General features: G+C 47.3%; 1 protein-coding gene across 17 annotated transcripts in view; it reads right to left on the reverse strand.

Moving 5' to 3' along the window:
• Positions 1-23,059, reverse strand: part of SVIL (supervillin) — a 232,382-nt gene that overhangs the window by 17,260 nt on the left and 192,063 nt on the right. For all 17 annotated transcript variants that reach the window (XM_057304683.1, XM_057304684.1, XM_057304681.1 and 14 more), the window contains 12 exons: positions 17,800-17,947; positions 13,941-14,030; positions 13,764-13,850; positions 11,662-11,839; positions 9,392-9,564; positions 7,662-7,817; positions 5,877-6,013; positions 5,116-5,263; positions 4,854-4,999; positions 3,379-3,554; positions 1,183-1,327; positions 544-820 (listed from right to left, as the gene is read on the reverse strand). In XM_057304683.1, coding sequence (XP_057160666.1) covers positions 544-820; positions 1,183-1,327; positions 3,379-3,554; positions 4,854-4,999; positions 5,116-5,263; positions 5,877-6,013; positions 7,662-7,817; positions 9,392-9,564; positions 11,662-11,839; positions 13,764-13,850; positions 13,941-14,030; positions 17,800-17,947 — 1,861 coding nt within the window. The remainder of the gene's footprint in view (positions 1-543; positions 821-1,182; positions 1,328-3,378; positions 3,555-4,853; positions 5,000-5,115; positions 5,264-5,876; positions 6,014-7,661; positions 7,818-9,391; positions 9,565-11,661; positions 11,840-13,763; positions 13,851-13,940; positions 14,031-17,799; positions 17,948-23,059) is intronic.

Here is a 23,059-nt window from a genome sequence, read left to right on the forward strand (position 1 = left end):
TCTCGTGCAAAGCACACAACTGAGTGCTCCGCTGAGTATCTCCCCGACAGGAACCGTGAGCAGTCCGTGTATTTACTCTACCAGATCCACACGGCGGGTTAGGGCTCTCAGCCTCGGAGGAAATAGCTTCTTTTACTTTTCATGAATCTTTTGTGAGTCACTACACCATTGGGTTTCAGTTCTACGTCATCCAGATATGCTCAGCTTAAGACGTGGATTTAAGCAGCAGACAGCCACATGGTCAATATCATTTGGAGGCAAATCCTCACTTTCCCAGAGAACCTCTGGGGACGGGGCAGGGGAGGGGGGAGGGGAGCAGAGAAACCTTAACGTGCGCGCTTAACGTCTCTAAGGAAACATGACATTCGTTAGCAAGGCTAGCTCGTCGGGATCCAGCTTTAAAGTCCGCGAAGTGGTTCTCGAAGCCAACGAGCAGACTGGCGCCCTGTCCCCGCGCTGAGGGGCTCTCGGACGCGCTGGCTCCCGGGCCACGGAGCCGGGGCCACCCCGCGTGGGCGTGAGGAGAACGAAGTGCTCACTAACCTGCGGTGCTCACCATGAACTTCCACTTGACCACATAGGCGTCTCCCTCGTGGAACTGCCCGATGCTCTGTTTGGGGAGCCTGCTGTAGTCAAACTCGAGGATGTGCCAGACATCCACGGAGACACTGGCAATCTCAAAGTGCCTCCTGTCGTCCCCTTCCACCAGGCCGTAGCCGCGACCCACGTTCACCCCGTCCAGCACCGTGCCCGTTGTCACCTGGGGCACGGGCACCATCCGCGCCACGTCGTACGGCTTGGCTTCGGCCCTAGGATCTTCCTACGAGGGAACGTACGAATGTGGGTTCAGTGGCCTCCTTCTACAGACATTTCTTGTCCCACTCACTGCCGTCTGACTGTTCATGGGACAGCATAAAAGTAAGGCTCTCCCGCTGTGTCTTGGCGTTTCACTGCGTTTTGGGGAAAGACTAGGGGGGCCTGACCAGCCCCCCACAACAGTGAATGGGTCACCTGTAAACCCGGAGGCACAGGCAGGCCCACCTCATCTCCAGGAGGTAGAACATACCTGGAAACCCCTTCGCTGGTCTCCCAGTAAACCCTGGGAAGGCTTTTGGCTTCAAGGCCTCTTTTGTTGGGACCTCAACTAAGGCTTGAAGTTTAAGACTTGATTCCCAAAAATACCTTTTGCTGGGCAAGTTCGCTGGCGCTCTTTTCATTAGGTCTCTTCAGTTCGGTCCAATCGAGAAATTTCTCTTTGAACAAAATAGTCTCATTGTGTTCCGTAAGTCGCCCGAATATTGCCCAATCAGGTCGCCCCTGTCCTTTCCTGCAGGGGTGGGTGGGTGGGGGAGGAGACAGGAAAAGAACCCAGATTAAGCCATGTGAGAACAAAAGAAAGGAATGGAAAACAGACACACGTGGCTACTGCAAACAACCGAGACCACATTAGTGGCACAGAGAATGAGTGGTTCATGTTGTCAGATGTGATACTGTAGGATTTCAGCCTGAAGCCTGGCGAGGCTTTGTGTGCACGGAGCTGATGTGCCTGAATGCGAGTGAATCCCATCAGGACTCGTGTTTTCTTTTATTCTGGAAAATTCTTGTATCTGGGATCCGCTGGGGGTGGTGCCCAGACTGGGAGCTAGACGGCCCAAGAGCCACACGCACATCGTCCTTGCCTGTTTCTTCATGCGCTCAGAGTCCCCTGCACGTGCTCAGCACACGTCTGTCACTTTAATGGGGAGATGCGGGGGAGGCAGAGCTCACCCTGAATTCTCTGTTAAGTCCTGTTACAATGAAGCTCTCCAGTGTCCACGAACAGAAGAAATTCTCCTCTGTTACTAAAATGAGCATACTTTCATAGATCATAAAGAGAATTTCTGCATATTTATTTCTAGGCCACCAGACACGACAGCGGGCCAGGGGAGGACAATGGCACAGAAAAGGAAGTGGCCCAGCCCAACCTGGAGGCCTGGTCCTGCCTCAGGGTCTCAGAACTTGAAAGCACTCGAACAGTGGTAACTCAGAAACAGGCAGAGTCGAGGAAACGGTGGCTGAAGAGGGTTCACGCAGGCATCGCTCATCCTTCCGAATCTATCTTTGGTTGTGAACGGAGACCGGGATGCATGTAGCGCATGAGACTGCCGAGCAGAGCTCGCTGGGCCCTACTGTGTGGTCTGTGCGCCATCGCTTCCTGTTTCGTCAGGACTTCGGTTCTGACGTCACGGCGAAGGCATGTCAAGGAGGCTGCCTGTTCCTAGGGAGACTGCTGGGGTAAAGCACGGTAGACAAACACTCCCGCCTCGTGCTCCCGCGGGACTCTGGAACCAAGCACCAGCAAGTCTGGAGAATTCAGGACTCCCTTGCAAGGCTGGGGTCTTTCACAGCAAACGTCTGAATGACCATCTTCGATATAAACTTTACTCCGCTGACTTGCTAGGATGCCTATCGGAAGAGCACTTGCTTTCAGCTTTAGACAGTGATCTTTCAGGCTGGGAGTCAAGCAAGCATGAGAGGCAGTGGGTTGCAGGGCGAGGCGGAAGCTATGAGCGGGAGCAGGTGAACTTCTTCCTCCATGCTGACTTCCATGTTTGAACTGGGCTAAGTCTGGACACCTCAGTGCCTCAGCCCCCTCATCTGGTAGGAAGGGCTCGGTGCTTAATCGTGGCTGGCCCTTAGGAGGAGCCCTGAGGAGGCTCTTAAGACGCACTGACACGTAAGCCCCACGCCACACAAACTGACAGTACATGGCTGGAGCTGGGGCTGGGCCTGGGATGTGCAATTCTGTAAAGCTTCTCAGGTACTTCTGGACCTGGGACATGGTGAGAACCCATGGGTTCGGTGCTCACTCACCTACCCCCAGCAGGAAATATTAAAGTTACAGTCATTATTTCAATCCAGTATCCTCCCTCTCACTCCCTGTCCCCCAAAAGGCCCAGAATCATCTACTGACAAATACATGGTAAATCCTGGAATTCAAGAGCCACGCTGAGAAGGTGTGAAATCAGAAGGAAATATGTTGCTTTTGCACCTTCAGGCCAATGGCGGAATTTCAGATCCTGGGAAGCTTTTCAGATCAGCAAGTAATTTGTTTCAACGATCGCCAGTCCTCCGCCAGGACAGTCACCTGGAACGCCGCAGGGGGGAACAATTTGTTCACCTCAAGAAAGGAGACTGAACAGTGTCCAGAAGATGCCAGCACCCACATTTCCGCATCAGTTAGGCAAAAGCTAACGGAATGTCCTTTCTGTGAATATTCAGGGTACCGCCTACAGTCAGTTATGAAAAGGAAACCCTACGAAGAGTGACAGCAGGTGAGCGTGGTGGGGACTCAGGCCCGCTGAGGGAATCCACACCATGGGCAGGTGAGGGGAATACCTGGGAATAAGCGGATTGCATTCTCCAGGGTCCAACGGGTTGATGTCGCAGTTCTCGTAGTCAAAGGTCCCGTTCCATAAGTGCTTTGCCAGCTGAAAAGCTATTTTCCGTTGTGCTAATGTGACTTCTTTTCCATGCCACACGTACACCTCACTACCGAAGTCAAACACCAGTACCTGGGAAGACGGCAGAGAAGAACAGGTCAACTTCAAAGTCGTGCTCCGGCTGAATGAGGGTCTGTACTGACGGAGTGAGACGGGTGACCAGCTGGCGCTGTGATTTCCATCCTGTCCTCAACTCTCAAACTCCCTGGCACTTTTGATTCATAGAAGACTTACCTGCCTTCTTTCCCTTCTTCTTCCCTGTCTCCCTCCTTTGTTCTTTCATTCTCTTAGCACATACAGAGGCCACTTCTTAAATGCCAGGCCCCGAGGACCAGTGAGGTGGTCTCCCCTCTGTATGGTTCCAGCACCCTCCAGGGCAGAGACCACACAGTACTTACATTTACAGGACTTTACTATGGGTTTGCTGAGTGAATACGTGAATGTAATGCTATTTATTTCCATGCCAGTGGTTTATTCAACTCTTTCTTCCTAGAATAAGTTCTTCAGGTCCATCAATCCAAATCCTACCCAACTCCCAACTACGTTCAGTTGTACCTTCTCTTTAAAATTACTCCTGATTATTTCTTTTCTGTGATTTTGTTTTTCCATCTAAATGCCCATGTGTGTCATGCAATCCACCCAGTTTTGGATGCCATTCTTTCTAATACTCTTCTCTCTGTGAAATTTAAGGTTCTTTTGCGTCTTCCACTTTTCCTGCAATACTTATAAAATACAGAATGGTAATGACAATGTATGCATTTAGTAAATATTTACCAGGATGAGAGAAAAAAAACCTAGTATATTACTTGGCAAACCCAAATTATATAAACATGCATCTATTATTCCTGAAACTTAAGGACTGAAAAAATTTTATTGAAGGTTTCTAGAAAATCAAGAGATAGTGCTAAGAAAATCAAGTGTAAATAATATTTACATCTTACTCCCTGGTTATATTGAGATACACTCGACACACAGCACAATGTAAGTTTAAGGTATAAGGGCATAATGACTTGACTTACACGTATTGTGAAATGATTACAATTTAGTTTAGCTGACATCCATCACTTTGTACAGATACGAAAAGAAGAATACAAAAGAAAATACAAAAAGAAAGAAAGAAAAAGAAAATTTACATTTTGCCTAAAACAGAAAGCCTTCAATGACCCATGCCTCCTCCGAACGATATTCTGAACTCTATGCTCATATTTAAGATGAAGTAATGGTTCGGATTCACAATATCCTTTAAAAATACGTCACTGTTCAACAACAGGCATGACCCCTGGCCAGCGTTTCTCAGGCACTTCTGATCGATTTTATTGGGCAGCCCCGTGCAAAGCGCTCTCTTGGCGAGGGGGTGCCCACGTACTGTACCTCTTTTGACTGCAGAAGGGAGCACTTGGGAATCTTCCCCCAGTAGTCGTCATCCGGGACAAGTTTGTCATCCATCAGACGGTAAATGCAGTTTGTTTCAATTATGGCTGTTTCATAAAGTTCATCTTCCTTTGGGTCTCCAGCAGCTTTGGGAGAACAATAAGACAGTATGACATTTTACACTGAAAAGTGGCTGGTTTAGAAGAATGACGTAGGGGATAAGAAAAGTCTCGCGATTCTCTGAAATACAGTAAACTCTTACACTGGTAATTGGTTTGGCCGCCCAGAAGCTTCCAGAAGTCTTTGGCCGCATGAGTGTGTGTGTTAATTCCTTCTTCGATAGTCTGGACATAGGTAGCTCTACAACCAAGTTCCCTCTTTGTCTGAATTAAACTTGCGAGTTCGGAGGCCTAGGGAAAGGGAGGAGCACAATTACCTAGGCAGACGAGCCTGTGGGGAGGCAGACGGCACATACTGAAGTCGGAGGCCAAAAATGGCGGCTCTGGAGGAAGACCATGCGACCACAGGGGCTGCAGGCACCGGTTCTTGGGTATTTTCAGCAAGGTCAAGAGAATGGAACTCAAGGATCAAGGGGTACAATTCTCTAGAGCAACAGTTCTTTATTTTCAAATTCAATAGATCACTCGTGAAGTTCCGGAAAAATACCCATTCTCTGGGCTTTTGCCCATGAGATTCTCATTCAATAAACCTGTAGCAGCATTTCATAGGTACCTGGGATAAATGGCTTTGAAGTGATGTGCCAGTTCCTTTTTCACACAGGAGTGAGAATAGGACTTAAAAACTGGCGAGAGAGGTCATAATCCTTCTAAAACATCCCACTCAAGCACCTAACGAATGCTTGTTTGAGAGACATCCAGCAAAAGAAATACTGCCTCTCCCTTCTCGTGTGAATGAAACATTTGGCATCTGAGAAGCCTTGTAAAGACCTAGCAACTAGTAGAACATTCTATCGGTGTGTAAAGGAGATGCTTAACTGAACAATTTTTATTTTCGGATACCAACCTTTGCCTTTTCTATGACATTTGCGAACTCTCCTACCCACACGAAGCAGTAATGGGGAGAGAGCAGGAGGAAGCAGTCCCCACTGTTGAGTGACGAAGCTCGAGGTTCAACCAGTCTGGTCTGCACGTGTCTTCTTCCTGTAAGGCAGGAGGCAAAGGGTCGCCATCTTCCCAGACAGGAGAACTCTCCAAGCCACAGGAAGGACCAGGAAGCCCCCCTGCTACAGACTCTTGCAATTCTAAAGATTCTCGTCTACCATTATCTGTTCCATGACGCACAGTGGTAGAAGGGAGTTTCTAGTGATGGCCTTCTAGATTATTCTCCCTTGTTAGTGCTTTCCTAAATGTCATCGTGTGTCTTAGGACCACCACGGGGTCCTTTTACAGCACATGTGTGGATTAAGTTTCTGCCTCCAGGAAAGTTAGCAAATGTGCTCCTTTCCCCCTTTTAACTCATCTCCTGTCCTTTCTCTGTGCTCAGCCCACCTGCTGCATCTCCTAGCCCCTGCCAGCCATGCTGCAGGTGAGGGCATGCCTTCCCACAGCTGCTTCTTCCTGGAGTTTGCACACTAAACCCAGGGCAGCCTTAGAGGGAATCAGCTCGGAGGGAAGCACTGCTCTGTGCTGCTTTCCGCACCTTCTCCTGAATGACTATTGATTTAGGCCTTTCCACAGTCACACTGATAGTGTCATCTCTGGGTCACAACCTGGGAATAGACATTGGTTCTTTGTGCGTGTCACTAGTCCTCCGAATGCACTGAAAAGGCCGGTGGTCATGCAGAAACACACGGGACACCCTCCGTGAAGGATATTCCATCCAGCTTCCTCTTGATGATTTCTCTAGAGTTGCCACTCGGAGGCAGCGAAGGCTCTCCTCACACCCATGGCCTCTCTGGTCGTCTCCCTTGCTACTGACAGAGACGGTGCTGGAGTGGAAATCCAGGTCGGCTTCATCTGCCTCTGCTTTCCTTGGATTCCTTCTGTAAGAACTTGCCTCTCTCATAGTCCATAGTCTCTCATGCTTCATTCCCCCTTCTGATTACCCCCCTTTCTTTATCCCTTTCTTCCCCTACCGATCATCCTAGTTCTTATGTTCCATAGATGAGAGAAACCATATGATAATTGTCTTTCTCTGCTTGACTACGGACTCTGAGAAACAAACTGAGGGCCTCAGAGGGGATGGGGGTGGGGGAATGGGATAGACTGGTGATGGGTAGTAAGGAGGGCACGTATTGCATGGTGCACTGGGTGTTATACGCAACTAATGAATCATCGAACTTTACATCGGAAACCGGGGATGTACCGTATGGTGACTAACGTAATATAATAAAAAAAATTAAAAAAAAAAAAAAAAGAGCTTGCCTCTCTGCCTCAGGCCCACACCGGCCTTGTTCACCTCAGCGAGGAGAACTGAGTGGAGAGCGCCCCCATGAGGACTTAGGGGACATCTGGAACTTCATGACAGTGTGGTAGCAGAGCTCAGGGAGCAAGGGGAGGTGGCCGCAGAAGTTGAGCTTCTGGAATGGGAAGAGACCTGGGTTCCAATCCGACTCTGCCACTCAACAGCCGCCATGACCTCAGGCACGTGACCAACCTCTCCAGGCCTTACCATCTCCCACCTCACAGGAGTTTTGTGAAGCTCATGTGACAGGAGGTAGCAGAGCGCCCAGCACACAGCAGGTTCTCGAAAAGCATGTGTTCCCTCCCCCTTACATTCAGGCTTCCCGACGTCACCAGACTAAAAGCCCTGATCCACGTGTGGCTCCTCCCCGTGGGCCCTAGGTACCTTTAATCTGTAACAACATCAGCTTCTTGTAGGGCACGGCGCTATTGTTGGAATTCTGTTCCGTCAGGTTGACGCTCCGCAGGCTGACGTTGCTGAAGTTTTCTTTACTGGCTAAACCCGCCAGAGTGACTTCGGAGAAGTTGGAGTTGGAGGACACTGGGAGGGTCGAATAAGGAAACAATGGGGGGCGGGCAAGATGGGCAGGTGAAATGACAGCGTTCACCATCAGAGATTCATAATCGACTGGCTTTTTCTTAGAAAGTTAATCCCGAGGGGGAGGACATCCTCAGGTCTGATTGACAATGCGGTTCAATGCTGAGCCACTGTACCAGGACTTAACTCCGTACTGCAAGTATCGGCTGCTTGTGGCCACACGTCACACCCCACCTTGCAGGGGGCCAAGAATCGAGGGACAATGTGCACCAGCTACTTTGGTATAAAATCAGGAGCTGGACACACGTGTTGCAATTCCACTGAAAACTGACAGAATTCCTAACAATGCATAGATGGTAACGCAAACACACTCACAAGGAAGACCATGAGATGTCTTTCAACAAAAGTCTTTATACGCAGAAAAGCAGGCACTCTTGTAGGGATGGATTAGTCCTAACCTTTTTCCTGGAGGCAAAGTGATCAACTAGGTATCTCTTGAGGTCTTCTGCTCTCAGAGTTAAGACTGTCATAACACGATGCTGGGTTTTCCACGTGCACCAACAAATGTGTACGTGTGACTCATCACAAAGCCATCCCCAAGCCCCCAAAAGTGGAGGTAGAGGAAAAAGACCTAAAGTTTGTGCCAATAGCCTTTACTTCTTCAGTAGATTGTTTTAAAGATATGTCTGTGCTACAGAGAAATTCGGAAAATGATTTTGCTGGGATTAGGGTCTTACGCTACATGACAGTTCGTATGGCATAGCGGTTTTGAAATGTATTTTCTTAGTCAATCAGTTATAACGAAAAGACTCAACCACTTCATGTAAACACTACATTTCTAAGAAAAACGTTCGGAAGTACGTGTGTGAGCGCTAAAGGAAAACACGAACTGTAGCAAGAATGTTCAAGCTAGCAAGATGGTGCATGCCCTAATTACCTCCACCTCCCACTGTGTCAGAACGAGGGAACCCCACCTCATCAGGCTGAGGGGAGCAGAGCGGCTTAGCCTGAAGTGGGACCAGGGCACAGAGCTACCTGTTCCCCACCTCTCCCCCAAGGCCCCTATGCTACCCAATCCACGTCCCCCAATCCGAGGCTCCTGAGGCTCCCCTGTCAAAAGCAATTTGGAAAGCACTGGTTTATGCGTTAATTAATTATATGAAAATCTAGGATTAGGCGAAGCAGTAATTTGGGACATTTTCTCATGAGAGATCAAATGATTTGCTCTTGAACAAGATTAATTGCAGGAATTCCTGTGTTTGGGCCCTACAGAGCTGAAAATGGGGTGAACTACGAAGCCCAGAAGCATCCTTCTCCTCCAATCTCTTGAAAGGAAACTCAGCAAAACAGGGTAATTTAAATGAGCCCAGTGAACAGATGCTCCACGCTCTGGGAATTTCTGCGCAAAGCCTCTCCATGCCAGGCAGGGGCGCGCGTACGGGTGCAAACGCCTCGGTTTTATTGGGTGAGTGTCTTTTGAGCACATGATTGGCCTTAGCAAGGCAGAAAAAGATGATGAAAACCACCTCATCACCAGACCCCAACAAAGAGGCAGGATGGTGGTTCCACATACTCACTCTTTTCTACTTTCATCCGCTTCGACTCCATGAAGGCCACGTTTAATCTCTGCTCCGTGTATTCCTGAAGGAGATCTTCTCTGGCTGCCAGCATTTTCAAGGGGTTTTTGGAAGCCTGCACCCGACGCTTGGGCCTCACTGCACGCTTGTGCTCGGCCACAGAGGAGGTCAACCTGGGCAGCAAAGTGGAGTTGTAGGCTTGGTCTACATAGCGTCCACGCCTGGTTTATTTGGGGGTCTCTGACCTGAAATCACAGTCTCTACAATTTTATTTCCTGATTTCGTTGTAAGTCTTACAACTCTTCCTCCTGCCTGCCATTCCCTGACATGGAGACATAGAATCTGGGAGATGGGGATTCAGGCCCGTTTAGTCTGAGATCTCAGAGGCCCCCAGCCCCACACACCATGCCCTGTGGTCTCCCCCTGGAAGTGCATCTGGCGCTTCAAGGGGCAGCACATTCCACTACCAGACAGCTCCGAAGGGTAGGAAGCTCTTCCCCACCCTTATCACACCCAGGGACCCTTCCTGCTTCTCCTGTTGGAATAGTACACACGTCTACTTCAGTCCCTGGCGAGCCCTTCAAGAATTTACAGCCAGTCATTGCTTCTCGATTTCTCTTTCCTCCAGACTAAACTTTGTTTTTACACAACTGGTTTTCAGACACCTTAGGAACTCCCCCGCAACCAGCCTCCTCTCGACCCTTTGCGCATTTCTGAAAAGTAACCACTGCTTTGAAGAATATATTGAAACAAAGTAGGTCCAAGAAGCCAACTATAACTGCCATAAGCTCCCCCGACTCTCTGGGGGCAGAAAGACACGGGGAGGTGCTCGATCCAGTCACATAGTTTCCTGACAGATTCCACTCCTGCTCTCAATTTCCAACAGCCTCTGTGCTGTTCTGTATAATACTGTCCTCTGTGTGAGAGTGTGTGTATAAATATATGCACATATAGCTACAGCGATCATGATTGAAGGAATGACATCTGGGTCGGGAGAAATAATTGTGTATGCAAATACACAAACTTTCATTTAAAGGTGGGAAATGGCAAACTGTTCATTTTTTAAGATAGAAAATTGAAAAAAACTGAAAAAACAGATACATGCAAAAAATATATTTGGAGCAGCTTACAGGAAAATGTATGATGACCCCACAGTCTTCTGGAAGAGACAGTCTCTCGGATAAATTTGCGGGGAATAGACAAATGTGGTTCATGGCTGTGAGCAGAGCCTGCCCCACATATATTCTCCCTGGCTTCCGGTAAAACAAAACAAAACAAAACAAAACAAAACAAAACAAAAAAAAACCTTGACACTGGTCTGAAGGGCATCCAGAGACCAGCTCTGGCCAACCAGCACCTTCTAGTCCCTTGGCTACAATGATTGCTTCAGGGCTGGGCTTGGACCCTAGAAAATCAAGCCTGGAACTTGTGCTGGAAGGAACTGCTGAGAAGAGAAGCTGCCCGTGCTGGAGTGGCCAAGTAGGTACGGAAACATCCACGCTGGGGTGGCCATCGTCCGCCGCATGCTTGCAGCTTGGCCGCAGCAAAGCAGCCCAAAGGAAAACAGGCAAGAGAGAGACCTCATTCTGAGAAGCCTCTGGAACCTAGTTCGCACCTGCACTTTTCAGAGTGGACCTTAAGTCCCTCCACACCTTTCTTTTGCTGAAGTCAGTTTGACTTGGATTTGTCTCTGGCACCTGGAATCCTAAAGCCATAATCGCTCTCCTTATGCGGTTTAGTCATATCCTGTGTGAAGAGCGACATGTGGGCATCCCTGAGAAGACTCTCAGATCTATTCATTTCATACATCATTGTAAGTTAAGTAACATGCCTTATTGATTTTCTAGTTGGTTGTAAGAGTCTGAGCCCATGGGATCCAAATATTTTTCACAGTTACAAGTAAGAGTTCAATATGTCAGATGAAAGACAGTATAGAGATCTCTGGCTAAATTTATGTTCATCTGAAAGTCTGCAAAACAATATTCAATTATGTGAAAAGTCCAGTGGCATTACTTTAATGGGCCAGGGCAAACATCCGTGGCACACGCTGTGTGCACGGACCTTCCACCCGTGCGCACATCCGCTCTGGAGCACGCGTGTTTTATTCACCCCACGTGTCTGGCTCTGGAGAATCATCATGTGTCTGTAAGGAAGTTCTATGGCAGAAGGAGGTGGCAGCGAGGGAAGGTCCTTGTGGAGGTACCGTGTGGCGGCTGACCAAGGAATCAGCCTTTCTCAGTGGGTGAGAGATGGAAACTGAAATAACTCACTTAGGGGCATAAGGATCGAAAATGACATCGAAATCCTCGTCCAGCTCCACGGGGCTTCGCGGCACGGTGTCATCCATGCTGCGGTAAAATCTGGCAAAGGTCTCATCGTCGTCTGGCTTCATCACCTCTTTCACAGATTTGCCAGTGACTGTGAGTACCGTCTCCTGCATCCCACCAACTACGAACAGATGGAGCGAGTACGTGACATCAGATTTGTGTCAAAACGCTACCCCAACTACACTTCGTGGTATCTTCAAAATTATTTTCCCCCTACATTCCAGGAGTGCAGAGAACATGATAGTGATGCCCCAGGTCCTTGGATGCTTCCTGGGCCTTCCTTGACTCCCCCTGGAAGGACTGTCCATCTGCAAAAACCTCACACACACAGGTGGTAGGAGAGAGGGAGGCAACGAAAGCCCACCAAGCATTTCTGAACTGGTTCCTTTGACTACTAGAGGCAGAAATGGCCTCAGCCTCATTCTAGATCAGAAATTGGTAAAAACTTTTTCTGGAAAGGGTCACATAGTAAACATTCTGGGCTGTGCGTGGGAGGCTAATGGCCTATGTTGCAGGCACTCAGCTCTGAGTGCTTCACGATACATTAACAAGTGCGTGTGACTTCGTGCCAAACAAACTTCATTAACGAAAACAGGTGGAGAGCTGGATTCGTTTCCTGACCCGCTGAGCTAGACCACCACTGCATATAGGTAATAAGCTTTGAGTTGTTTGAACTCCTTGCCTTGCCGGTTTCATTATTATACTACATTTTTATGTTTCTGGTATAAAGCGGCTGTCTACATTATCTCCAACCTATTAGGAGGTCACTGTCAACGGCAGCGACTCCCAGTGCTTAGTATTCAATCAGTTTCAAGTAGTGGACATTTCTCTTTAAAGATTTATTTATTTATTTTGAGAGAGAAAGAGAGAGAGAGCGCGTGTGCATGCAAGTGGGGGGAGGGGCAGAAGGAGAGGGAGCGAATCCTCAAGCAGACTCTGTGCCGAGCGAAAAGTCTGATGTCGGGGCTCGATCTCACGACCTTGAGATCATGACCTGAGCCAAAATCAAGAGTCGGTTGCTCAACCAACTGAGCTACCCAGGCGTCCCTCAAGTACTGGACATTTCTATTAAGAGATGACACAGTTCTGCATATTATTCCTTTACTTTGTATACTTTGTGGATCTTTGTACTGAAATATTTATTTCGACGTTTATTCAGAAATCACTTCCAATATGTCATCTAACTACCTTATTAGAAATTGACAGGGGCGCCTGGGTGGCACAGCGGTTAAGCGTCTGCCTTTGGCTCAGGGCGTGATCCCAGCGTTATGGGATCGAGCCCCACATCAGGCTCCTCTGCTATGAGCCTGCTTCTTCCTCTCCCACTCCCCCTGCTTGTGTTCCCTCTCTCGCTGGCTGTCTCTATCTCTGTCAAATAAATAAATAAAATCTTTAAAAAAAAAAAAAAAGAAACTGACAGATAGGGGTGCCTGGGTGGCTCAGGTCATGATCCCAGGGTCCTGGGATGGAGCTCCGCGTCGGGCTCCCTGCTCAATTGGGACCCTGCTTCTCCCTCTGCTTCTGCCCCCTGGCTCATGCTCTCTATCTCAAAAAAATAAATAAAATCTTTAAAAAAAAAAAAGAAACTGACATATACAATTTAGAGTTCATCGGGTGCGAGATCATGTCAATTTTGTGTAATATCTGCTTTCAAGTATAAAAGCGAAGTTACTGTTCCCAGTCCTGATTCTGTGGCATCCTGAAGACTGAGAGTCAGGAACTAATCTTAGTGGAGGCCCCCAATCCAGCACAGTAGGGCGTGCATCAGACCTGGGTCATCTAATCATTCCTGACTTCCTTTTAAAAATGGTAACAAAGATAATGCGTTCACCATGAATCGGTGACGTCAAACAGAAAGACGACAGTTTAGCTGAGGAGAAAAAGTCATCAGAATTGCGATTTAGAGACTTCGAGAGAGGAGCAGGGGTTTTTTTTGTTTTTTGTTTTGTTTTGTTTTTACATTTCCTTAGCTACTCATTGAAATATGATTCACCGGGTGCTACAAGCTCGAACCCCGAAGCTTCCCCCCGGCTTCTGGTCTGTACCTTTGTTATTCAGCCTCCTTAGAAAGGTTTCCAGCCTGTCCAGCTTCAGGTCCGATTCCAACTGCATGTCTGGTCTGGCTTCGATATCTAGGCAAGTGGAAACCATCCATGAGAGAGCGCCACGGGGACTCTTCTGGTCTTAGACCCATGGGCATATCGGGTGCCTCGGTGACTTACCTTCCAAGGGTTTAGAAACTGGTGTGGTGCCCCTTGTTTTACTGCAAAGAGGAGATGCTACTGGAGTTATGGCCGTGGGTGATGCCAGACCTGCAGAACGTCAGAGGAGCTAGTTAGTACCCCAGGATCGCTTCCGGAAATCCCCAGGACCCTGTGGATCTCGATCAGTCCTAATGTAGGCTTTACAACGTATGGACTTTACACACACGCATGCACGTGCACACACACGTACATTCGGCAGGCATCGTGGCTCCACGGGACAACTGCAGACGTAGATAGATTTGTTTAGTTTCTAAGGACTACAGTGGCTGAGAGGCTGCCACTCCAAAATGAACAGTGAAGACAGGTGAGAAAACGTGCCTGTAACACGTTTAGAACAGGAGAGTACATAATGCGTCAGAATATACTTGAACACATAGAATTGTGAGTCCTCAAGGCCCTTCACGGTGAGCAAAGTACATCTGCACCACAACCCACAGAGGATGTGGAGATGGGCTGTGTCACACCAGCTGCCAAGTGGCCCCTGGCACTGGGGACCTCCTGCAGGCTGAGACAAAGCAGGGGCAGTTTGGCTTTTGGGGGCATCAATCAAGAGTGTGATTTTATTGAGTAATAACTTAAGGACTACTAACCTTTCAGAAGAAAGACACAGAAAAGGATACATTCAAATTCATTTATGATTGCTGAAGGGTCGTATCCATGTGACCTGTGGCTGGGAACTAGCTATATGCTTTCACACATTTATCAAGAAGCAGACTGGGGGGGGTGGCGCCTGGGCGGCTCACTTGGTTAAGTGTCTACCTTTTGGCCCAAGTCATGATTCCAGGGTCCTGGGATGGAGTCCCGCATGGGGCCCCCTCCTCAGCGGGGAGTCTGCTTCTCCCTCTGCCTGCCGTTCCCCCTGCTCGTGCTCTCTCTGACAAATAAAAAAAATCTTAAAAAAAAAAAAAGGCAGAGTAGGGAATCTTTTAACCGTGTAAAGGTTAGGGACATAGGAAAGAAAGGCATTCCAGCAAAGAGAGGGTAACTGACTGGAACAAGAAACCTTAATAAAGATAAAGATAAGTACTTTTCCCCTCACCTAAGTAGAAGGGATTGCAAAGGAGAGTAACTAGTGCATTTACAAAGAACAAAATGAGTTGTTAATGTTCTTTATGTTCATTTGCAGTAAATGTGAAATCGTTAGATGACATTGCCACTTGACGCATCCCTCAAAGAACAGCATCTGGAGAACACACGTAACTCACTATTGTTACTAGGAAAAATAAATGAATGAATCGCTCTGCTCCTTCCTCCTGTTAGCTGGAGACGGATGTATAATAAATAGCGTAAAACTTTTAAAGCAAAGTATTGAAATGTGGTTTAAAACCTCAGTTTTAGGCAATATTCTATAAGTATTTCTTAATAGGTACATATATTCGTTTGATGGTATCTATAAAAATTAAAACATTTATTTCAATTGCCAAAACTGCAAAGGGTTTATATCGGTGAGAAAGCAAACTTTCTTGAAAGATAATAAAGTAAAACCTCCGTATAACACCCAGTGCACCACGCGCAACTAATGATCATGGAACTTTCCATCAAAAACCAGGGGTGTACTGTATGGTGACTAATATAATGTAATAAAAAAATATTATAAAAAAAAAAGTAAAACCTGGTATCACAGGCGGCACAGGTGCCGTAAATCATCACCTACTAAAAGGATGCACAGGAGACATCAGAAGAGTTCCTAAGCACTGAGGTCATTGACTCTGAAGGTTGGAGAACTCTGGCCCTTCTGGACCATCAGGGCGCCCCCTGCTGCCCACTCAGGCCGCGACACGTGCAAGAGCTCCCAGGGGTGGGCCTTGTCTTTCCCAACTACAGGCAAGCGTTTTTCCCTAACGGTGGAGGGCATATCGATTTAAATTACACAACACTATTAAACAAAGCTCTCCCCAGACGTCTTCTCAGTGAATTCTACCTGCAAAAGCCAGTCACCTCCTCTCTTCAGAGACATTTGCACAGCTCCCTTGTTCAAAGGCATATTTTGAGTACTTTCAGAACAATCGTGGACTACCACAGGAACTAGGGTACTAACTGTTAGGTACGCTCTAGGAACATCAAAACGTCTTCAGGAAGCGAGGGAATGAAAATCAGGGCTGAAACGCAGCACCGCACTGAGCCGAGAAGTCTCTGCGGCTGTGGGGCTGTGGCTTGGGGGCTCTTTTGCTCTGCAGGGTGGGAGCGCGGCACGCTGGCTGCCACGTTACTGCCAACCAGAAAGAACTGATTCCAGTGAAACAGGTAACTCAGCAGGTGATAAAAAATAGAAGAACAGGATGCAGTTTCTTCATGAGATTAAAAGTATAAGAAAATTATTTCCTGAGCAAGCCATATATAGCACCTGTTACATAAAGATCCTGGATTTGCTCAAGCACTGTGAACGCAAACTCCTGCACCACGGGAATAAGAACTTCTCTAACCTTGTTCTCCAAACGGCAGGAGAGCAAACCCACTTCCTCTGACATCACTGCGGACAAGGGCAGTGTATTTGGTAATAACGGCCTGCTTACAAATAAACAGTAATTTTTAAGATGGAAGAGGAAGAAAGAAACCAAAGTAAAAGGTTATCGGGATAAACGTCCAGGAAGATAGGGACTCTGGTTCAAGTTCCCAGCTTGAGTATGTAACCAGCGTAGGTCGCAGGGTCTGCTTTTGTTAACACAGGGATGGGGCAGAGGCCAAAGTTGTTTAACATGAGTATACAGGTCTGTGTTCTGATCAAGAAAATACGCAACTAGTACCTCATTTGGTGGGAGCAAATTATCTTCTGTTTTCTTCCACCCAGATTTGAGTTAATCACAATTCAGGGTTTCCCCTCCCTTCCCTCTGCAAATATTTATTTTGCACCTACAATGAGTTAGGCACTATTTATAAATGAGGACCCTGAAAGGTTTCCCGGGAAGAGAAGCACGAACTGGGAAAGCTGATGACAACATACGATGGCTCAAGTGCACGTGAGCACCTTCATCACTCACTCAGGAAATTTGTTTTAAACAATACCTTAGAAAATGAAGGTATATGCATATAGGTGATGAAGGAATCCCAGGTTTTAACCATTTCCCACTGGATACGGAGCCTCACAGCTTTACTGACCAAGTGAGACATTGGTCAGTTTCATAAATCTTTCAATCCTGGCTTCTTGTCAGTTCTAAGAGCTCAGCGGCAAAGAAATGGCTGTCTGCAGGGAATCCCACTTCCTCAGAACGGCACACATCTTTTAAACATCTACTAAAACCTATCTGGAAATAGGGCTTTGTAAGCCAGCAAACTCCAGTTTGGTGGAAAGGGACCTAGGAATTACTCTAAAAAAGGGAAGACATAAACTCGTTCTTCATTGACAAAGGCTTATTTGGGTTAACCGATTGCCAGATGGCAAGAAAATGAAAATAATTTAAATGCAATTATGGGAAAGGACTGAGATTTGTTAGAAGATTTGCAATTGCTTTTGAAACCTATGCTCAACTTCCAAATGGCTAAATTTTGAAATGTGACTAATTGAATTATACTTCCTACATGAAGATGATGCTATCAGGAAGAAAACGTTTTCAGGAGGAATAGCTCACAGAATCTGTCCCAAAAAACATTTACACAACTTCAATAAGAGTAAAAACTAAAAAAGACCATGGCTTGATTTTTTCAATTGAGTTAACACATGCCATCCTCCCCTCCGTGGGCACCGGAGCGCGTGCCCTCCCCCCGCATGCGCACCTGTTCACACGTGCCCATGCGGCACACACGCAGCGTCTGTGCCCCCCACCCCCGCGCGCGCATGCGCCCCGCCCCCACCCCCGCGCGCGCGCACGCGCACTCCGACCTTTCTTCACCATTCTGCCGGCCACTGTAAACTGGGTGGAATCGTTGGCCGCTCCTTTGCCTTTTGTCTTCCAGGCTTCTTCTCTCACAGTGATGAGGTGCTTCCTCTCCTCGATAGTCATCTGGCTCTCTCGACTTTCTGTGACCCGCTGTTTATAAAGCGTGCCAGGGAGAAAATGGGACAGGGAAATGAGAGAGACGTGAACCTCAGCATGTAGCATCTTGTGAGCCCAAGAGCAGGCAACAAACAGGACCGTTACACGCTCCCAAAATGTCCGTAACTGTTCTAGCTGCAAGAGGTTTGGCGTCCCGACTTCCAGCTTCGCTGAGAGATCCCCAACGACACCCAACCTTTAGGTTAAAACTTTGAGTTTTTTTTTATTCACCCATTTGTTTGGAATACTGGAACACCAAAATGATACCTTGTAAAAATAAACAAAAATAGAGACTCTCTTCATGCCATCAATTTAGAAGTTGCTCAGTTTTACCGAGCTAGCTAAACTCAGTTGATTAGGAAATTTTATCCATCTATTCTCACAAAAGACATGGTCCATCCAGAAAATCTCACCCACTTCACGAGGACCATGGTCAATTATAAAAGAGAGGGGGGGAGCCTGGGTGGCGCCGTCGTTAAGCATCTGCCTTCGGCTCAGGGCGTGATCCCAGCGTTCTGGGATCGAGCCCCACATCCGGCTCCTCTGCTGGGAGCCTGCTTCTTCCTCTCCCACTCCCCCTGCTTGTGTTCCCTCTCTCGCTGGCTATCTCTCTGTGTTAAATAAATAAATAGAATCTTTAAAAAAGAGAGAGAGAGAAAGCAGAGTAGGAATAAGGTGTGCCACGAGAAGGTTTTCTGGAACTCCACACGCTTTCTCCTAGGCGAGACTGTTACGTGGGCAGTTAGGGAAGCAGGTCAGCCCCTGGAAGGGACTTCTGGGTCCCAGCGTGTCTGACACTGAAGATGAATCGTGCTATGGACATAACCTACATACAGACTAACATTTCTGCTTTCAAAATCTGCTTTCAAAAGCTTCTAATTGGGGTTCTAGAGATAACTGCCTCTTCGGTTTCTAAGGCCTTGGTGAACTGATCTGGCCTGGGAGCAAGAGGCTTAGGGGACGGAGAGAGGCCGGGAGAGGGGAGGAGCTAGGACAGGACTGCGCTGAGGTAAGAGGGGGAGCAGCAGGAAGAGGTGGAGGACCGGGCACAGGGTGCTGGGGTCAGCAGAGGGGAAGGAGTGTGCCGGGGACAGAGTGTGTGGGTGATGCTGGCGGGAGACACCAGGGTGGGAGGTCCTCAAGGCTGGTGGGGCAGACTTCGCTTTCCCTTCCCCTCCACGCTGTCTCTCCTCTCACTACCAACCCCTCTCAGAGTTACTTGGAATTAGGGTCAAATTAGGCACAAATCATGAGGGAGAAATGAAAGAAAAGGGCTTTTTAATTTTTGGATAATTTTTTACTTGGATACAATTTAAAATTTATCACGTGGCAGGGAGCACAGGACAGGGAGAGGGGGGCAGGTGCTGAGGAAGGAAGAGAGGAGAAGCCTCCTCCCCGGAGCAGAAGGAGCGTCCCTTGCCTGCTCCGCTGTCCACCCCAAGGTCGCTCCTAAGACAGGGACTCTGAAGCTGCTCGGGCCTCCTGGCCCTGTGCTCCGCTTTCGCCTCGGCCCCTTCTCAGACCTGCGGCGGGCCGTTCCTGCTGGCGCTTTGCTTTCACACTACAGATGAGCTCGCCTTAACCTCTTCTGGAGGGTTCCCCAGCTCCTCTTCCCTTGTTAGGAGTTTTCCCTTGGATAAGACGCAGCAAAGGTCAAGGTGATCATAGACCTTCCACCGACCACAGTCAGAAAACCAGCAGAGCCCCAAGGGGAAGGCCGTCCAACTGACTTCCCCTAACTGACCAACAGAAAAAAACCCTTCTAGATTCAGCAAGAAAGTAAAGATCGGCAAAGTTCACCCTCCTCAAGTTCTGGAATGATGGCGGGTGATACAGGAGAGGGTTCTTTCCCTCCTTTCCAGGAGAGATGTGCAGAAAACCACATCTGCACCGGCCACATTCGGGTTAAGCCATGAGCGTGGACTTTTCCACCCTCTAGTTCATGAATCCTTTACAGATTTCGTCTACAGAGCCATCAGAGCCAGAACTGATTTTGAGATCCTTGGTAATTTATATTAGGTGAAAAACCCCTTTCCTGAAGAGACATGGCAACCAAAGGCAAGGCCTGAGCCTGGCTTAGATCCTAGACGGGGTGGGGTGGGGGCTAGAAGGGACCTGGCTGGAGGGGAATGGACACAGCTGCAAATGGGCTGTGGATTAAACACTGCATCAACGTTACATTTCCTCCTCTTCCTCACTGTATTGTGGTCACGGAAGTGAGCTAGACCGAATGTCTGCGTGCCCCGAATTTCATATGTTGAAACTTCATCCCTAGTGTGATGTCTTAGGAGGTGGGGCCCCTGGGAGGTGTTAGGTCAGGAAGGTGGAGCCCTCCTGAAGAGGAGTAGAGCCCTTATAAAGGACACCCCAGAAGGCTCCGCTGCCCGTCCCACCATGTGAGGACAGTCACCACGTGAGGATGCGGTGAGCAGATGGTCCTCTACAAGCAGCAAGCGGGCTCTCACCAGACATGGAATCTACAGGCACCCTGATTTTGAACTTTCAGCCTCCAGAACTGTGAGAAATCAATTTCTATTGTTTCTAAGCCACTCAGTCTATAGCATTCTGTTAGGGCAGCCCCACCGATGTATATCGTGTGTGTGTGTACGAGACAGAAGGGGAAGGGGGGCGTCAGCAGTGGGGGTGGGCACAGGGTGGAGGGAGGACAGGAGACCGGAGCGGGGGCAGCAGGCGAATGCCAACAGTTGGTGGCTGTGGTAAAGGGTATGTGAGAGAGCCCTATCACGCCCCCTTTTTGTAAGTTTTAAATTTTATCAAAATAAAATATTATCCCAAAGTTAAAAACCCTTTTCCTTCACTTTTCCACTTATGACTGGTGAGATGACCCCAAACTCCAAGTAAGTCTCTGAATCAAATACCCTTATTATATAAACTCTGAGGTTGACTGGCCGGGAAGACCTCATCAAATTCCAAAAAAAGATAATGCATTTTCTTTGAAAATGGAGTTTCAGGACTGAATTTTAATCAAATCAATATTGCACTTGGCTTAAAATATTTTGAAAAAACATACGAAGTGCCAAGAAAGTTTGCTCCTCCAAAGATCCAGACATCGCTAGTTCTGCTGAACTTGGTAACACATCTCCAGTCTTGGGTGTGGTGGCGGGGTGTAGTTCATGACTCAAAAAAATGGCATCCCCGAATCCACAGCTCCATTTCCCAAAGCGCTCGGATTCCCCGGGAGCTGCTGCAAGAACGGGGAAGCGACGAGCCCAGGAATGACACAGCTTTAAAGCTTGTCTGCCAGATCTTTGTCAGGGAGTTTTTTTTTTTTTTTTCTTTCTTTTTTACTCCCCTCTCAATGATAATATTAAACATAAAGGTTTTTGCCTCTCTGTCTTAACGCTGCTACTTAATGAAATTGGTTTAGGGTCCCTAATTCCTCTGACTTCAGATGGCTCTTTAATGGAGTAAGAGATATACAGCTTATTTATCCACTGAAAAGATGAATACAATTTCTCACAAGCTGCTATTAAATTTTTGAACTCAAAATATGAGAACAAGCTACACATCTTTGTCCATTGACTTTTTTTTTCACTTTAAATTTCATTATTGTCTTGTCTTGTTTTTCCCTTCTAAGTTTTTCTTTCCTTGTTTAGAGAAGGACATGGTATATATTATAATAAGCATTGTGCCGTTTTCCAGGCTTGTCTAGGTTTAGCTGATGATGGTTAGGATTGACTGGAATAGTAAGAGAGTTGGGGCAGAATATGCATAGAAGTCCTACCCCACCTGTCCTCCACTCTTTCAAATGCAGATCCCATGGATGTGGTACAGAGAGATGGAAACAGCGAGCGAGGGGAGGGAATAAGCATCTGTGTGTTTACCTGTGTGCGTGTGTGTGCACGTGTCTGCATGTGTGTGTGTAGAAGGCAGTGAAACAGCTGGGAAGGAAGGCAGGTCTTAGGGATGGACAGGGACTTGGTAGGACACAGTTTGAAGTCAGACAAAGGGGCATCTGCAAGAATGTTTGCAGGTTACTGCAGCGTTTCTGATGGGTTTGCTTCTGTAAACCTCCTAAGAATGCACACTGCAAATCTGCCCACATGTTGCTGACACAGAGAGGTGATGCAAGAAGAGAGAGAAAATCGAACATGCTTTCCTAGGATTAGTACATATTTAAGGGTAAACTTCTTCCACAACTGGAGAGCTTCACGGATAGAAAATACTGTGATCTGGCTTTTAAATTTTAATCTTATTCACATCTAGTTAAACTAAAGAAATTATAGGAGCATAGATGAAGTAGAAGAAATAAAGTGACAAATCAGTACTTCTTGCTTTTCAAAATTGCTACCACCATATAGAATTCTGTGTACTGTTAAAGCATCGTGGCTTTGCTCCATCCTTCAGTGATTTCAGTCCCTCGTCAGTGCACACAGCCTTCGATGGCCTGAACCACACACAGAGAAAGATCTCAACTGGGCTTAAACCTCAAACTAACCATGGTCTTGCTACCAGCTACCAGCAACTAAGATGAAGGGAGGGGAACACAGGGAAATCTTCTTCTGGTACAGTTGTGAGGCATGTGAGGAAGAAGGAAATGCATGTTAAAGCCCACCAACGAGACAAATGGTCCACTTAGACAGAATGTGTGTGCTGTTGTAATGCTCTGTTTTCTTTTCTGAGCCCCTGCACTAGTGAACACGGATGCCAGGACTTCGGGAGGTAAGGAGTCTCCGAGAACACTGATGAGCTACTGATATAAAGGCTGGTATATCAGATGTTTATCTGGGAAAGTTGTCAAGATATACAAATACAGCATTTTAAGGCTATTTTGATTTTGAAGTGATTAAACATATACTACCTCTGGTAAGTGGTATTTTTCTTGAAACTTAAAAATCTTTGTAGAGATATTCCATGTTCATGGATTGGAAGCTGCAATATTGTCAAGATGCCAGTTCCTTCCAACTTGATCTACAGATTTGGTTCCGTTTCAATCAAAATCTCAGCAAGTTACTTTGTGGATACTGATGAACTAATTCTAAAGTTTATATGGAGGGGGGTAAGACCCAAAACAGCCAACCCAATATTGAAGGAGAAGAACGAAATTGGAGGACTGATACTACCCGACTTTAAGACTTACTATAA

This window comes from Ursus arctos, unplaced genomic scaffold (assembly GCF_023065955.2).
Source record: "Ursus arctos isolate Adak ecotype North America unplaced genomic scaffold, UrsArc2.0 scaffold_30, whole genome shotgun sequence".
Taxonomy (NCBI): domain Eukaryota; kingdom Metazoa; phylum Chordata; class Mammalia; order Carnivora; family Ursidae; genus Ursus; species Ursus arctos.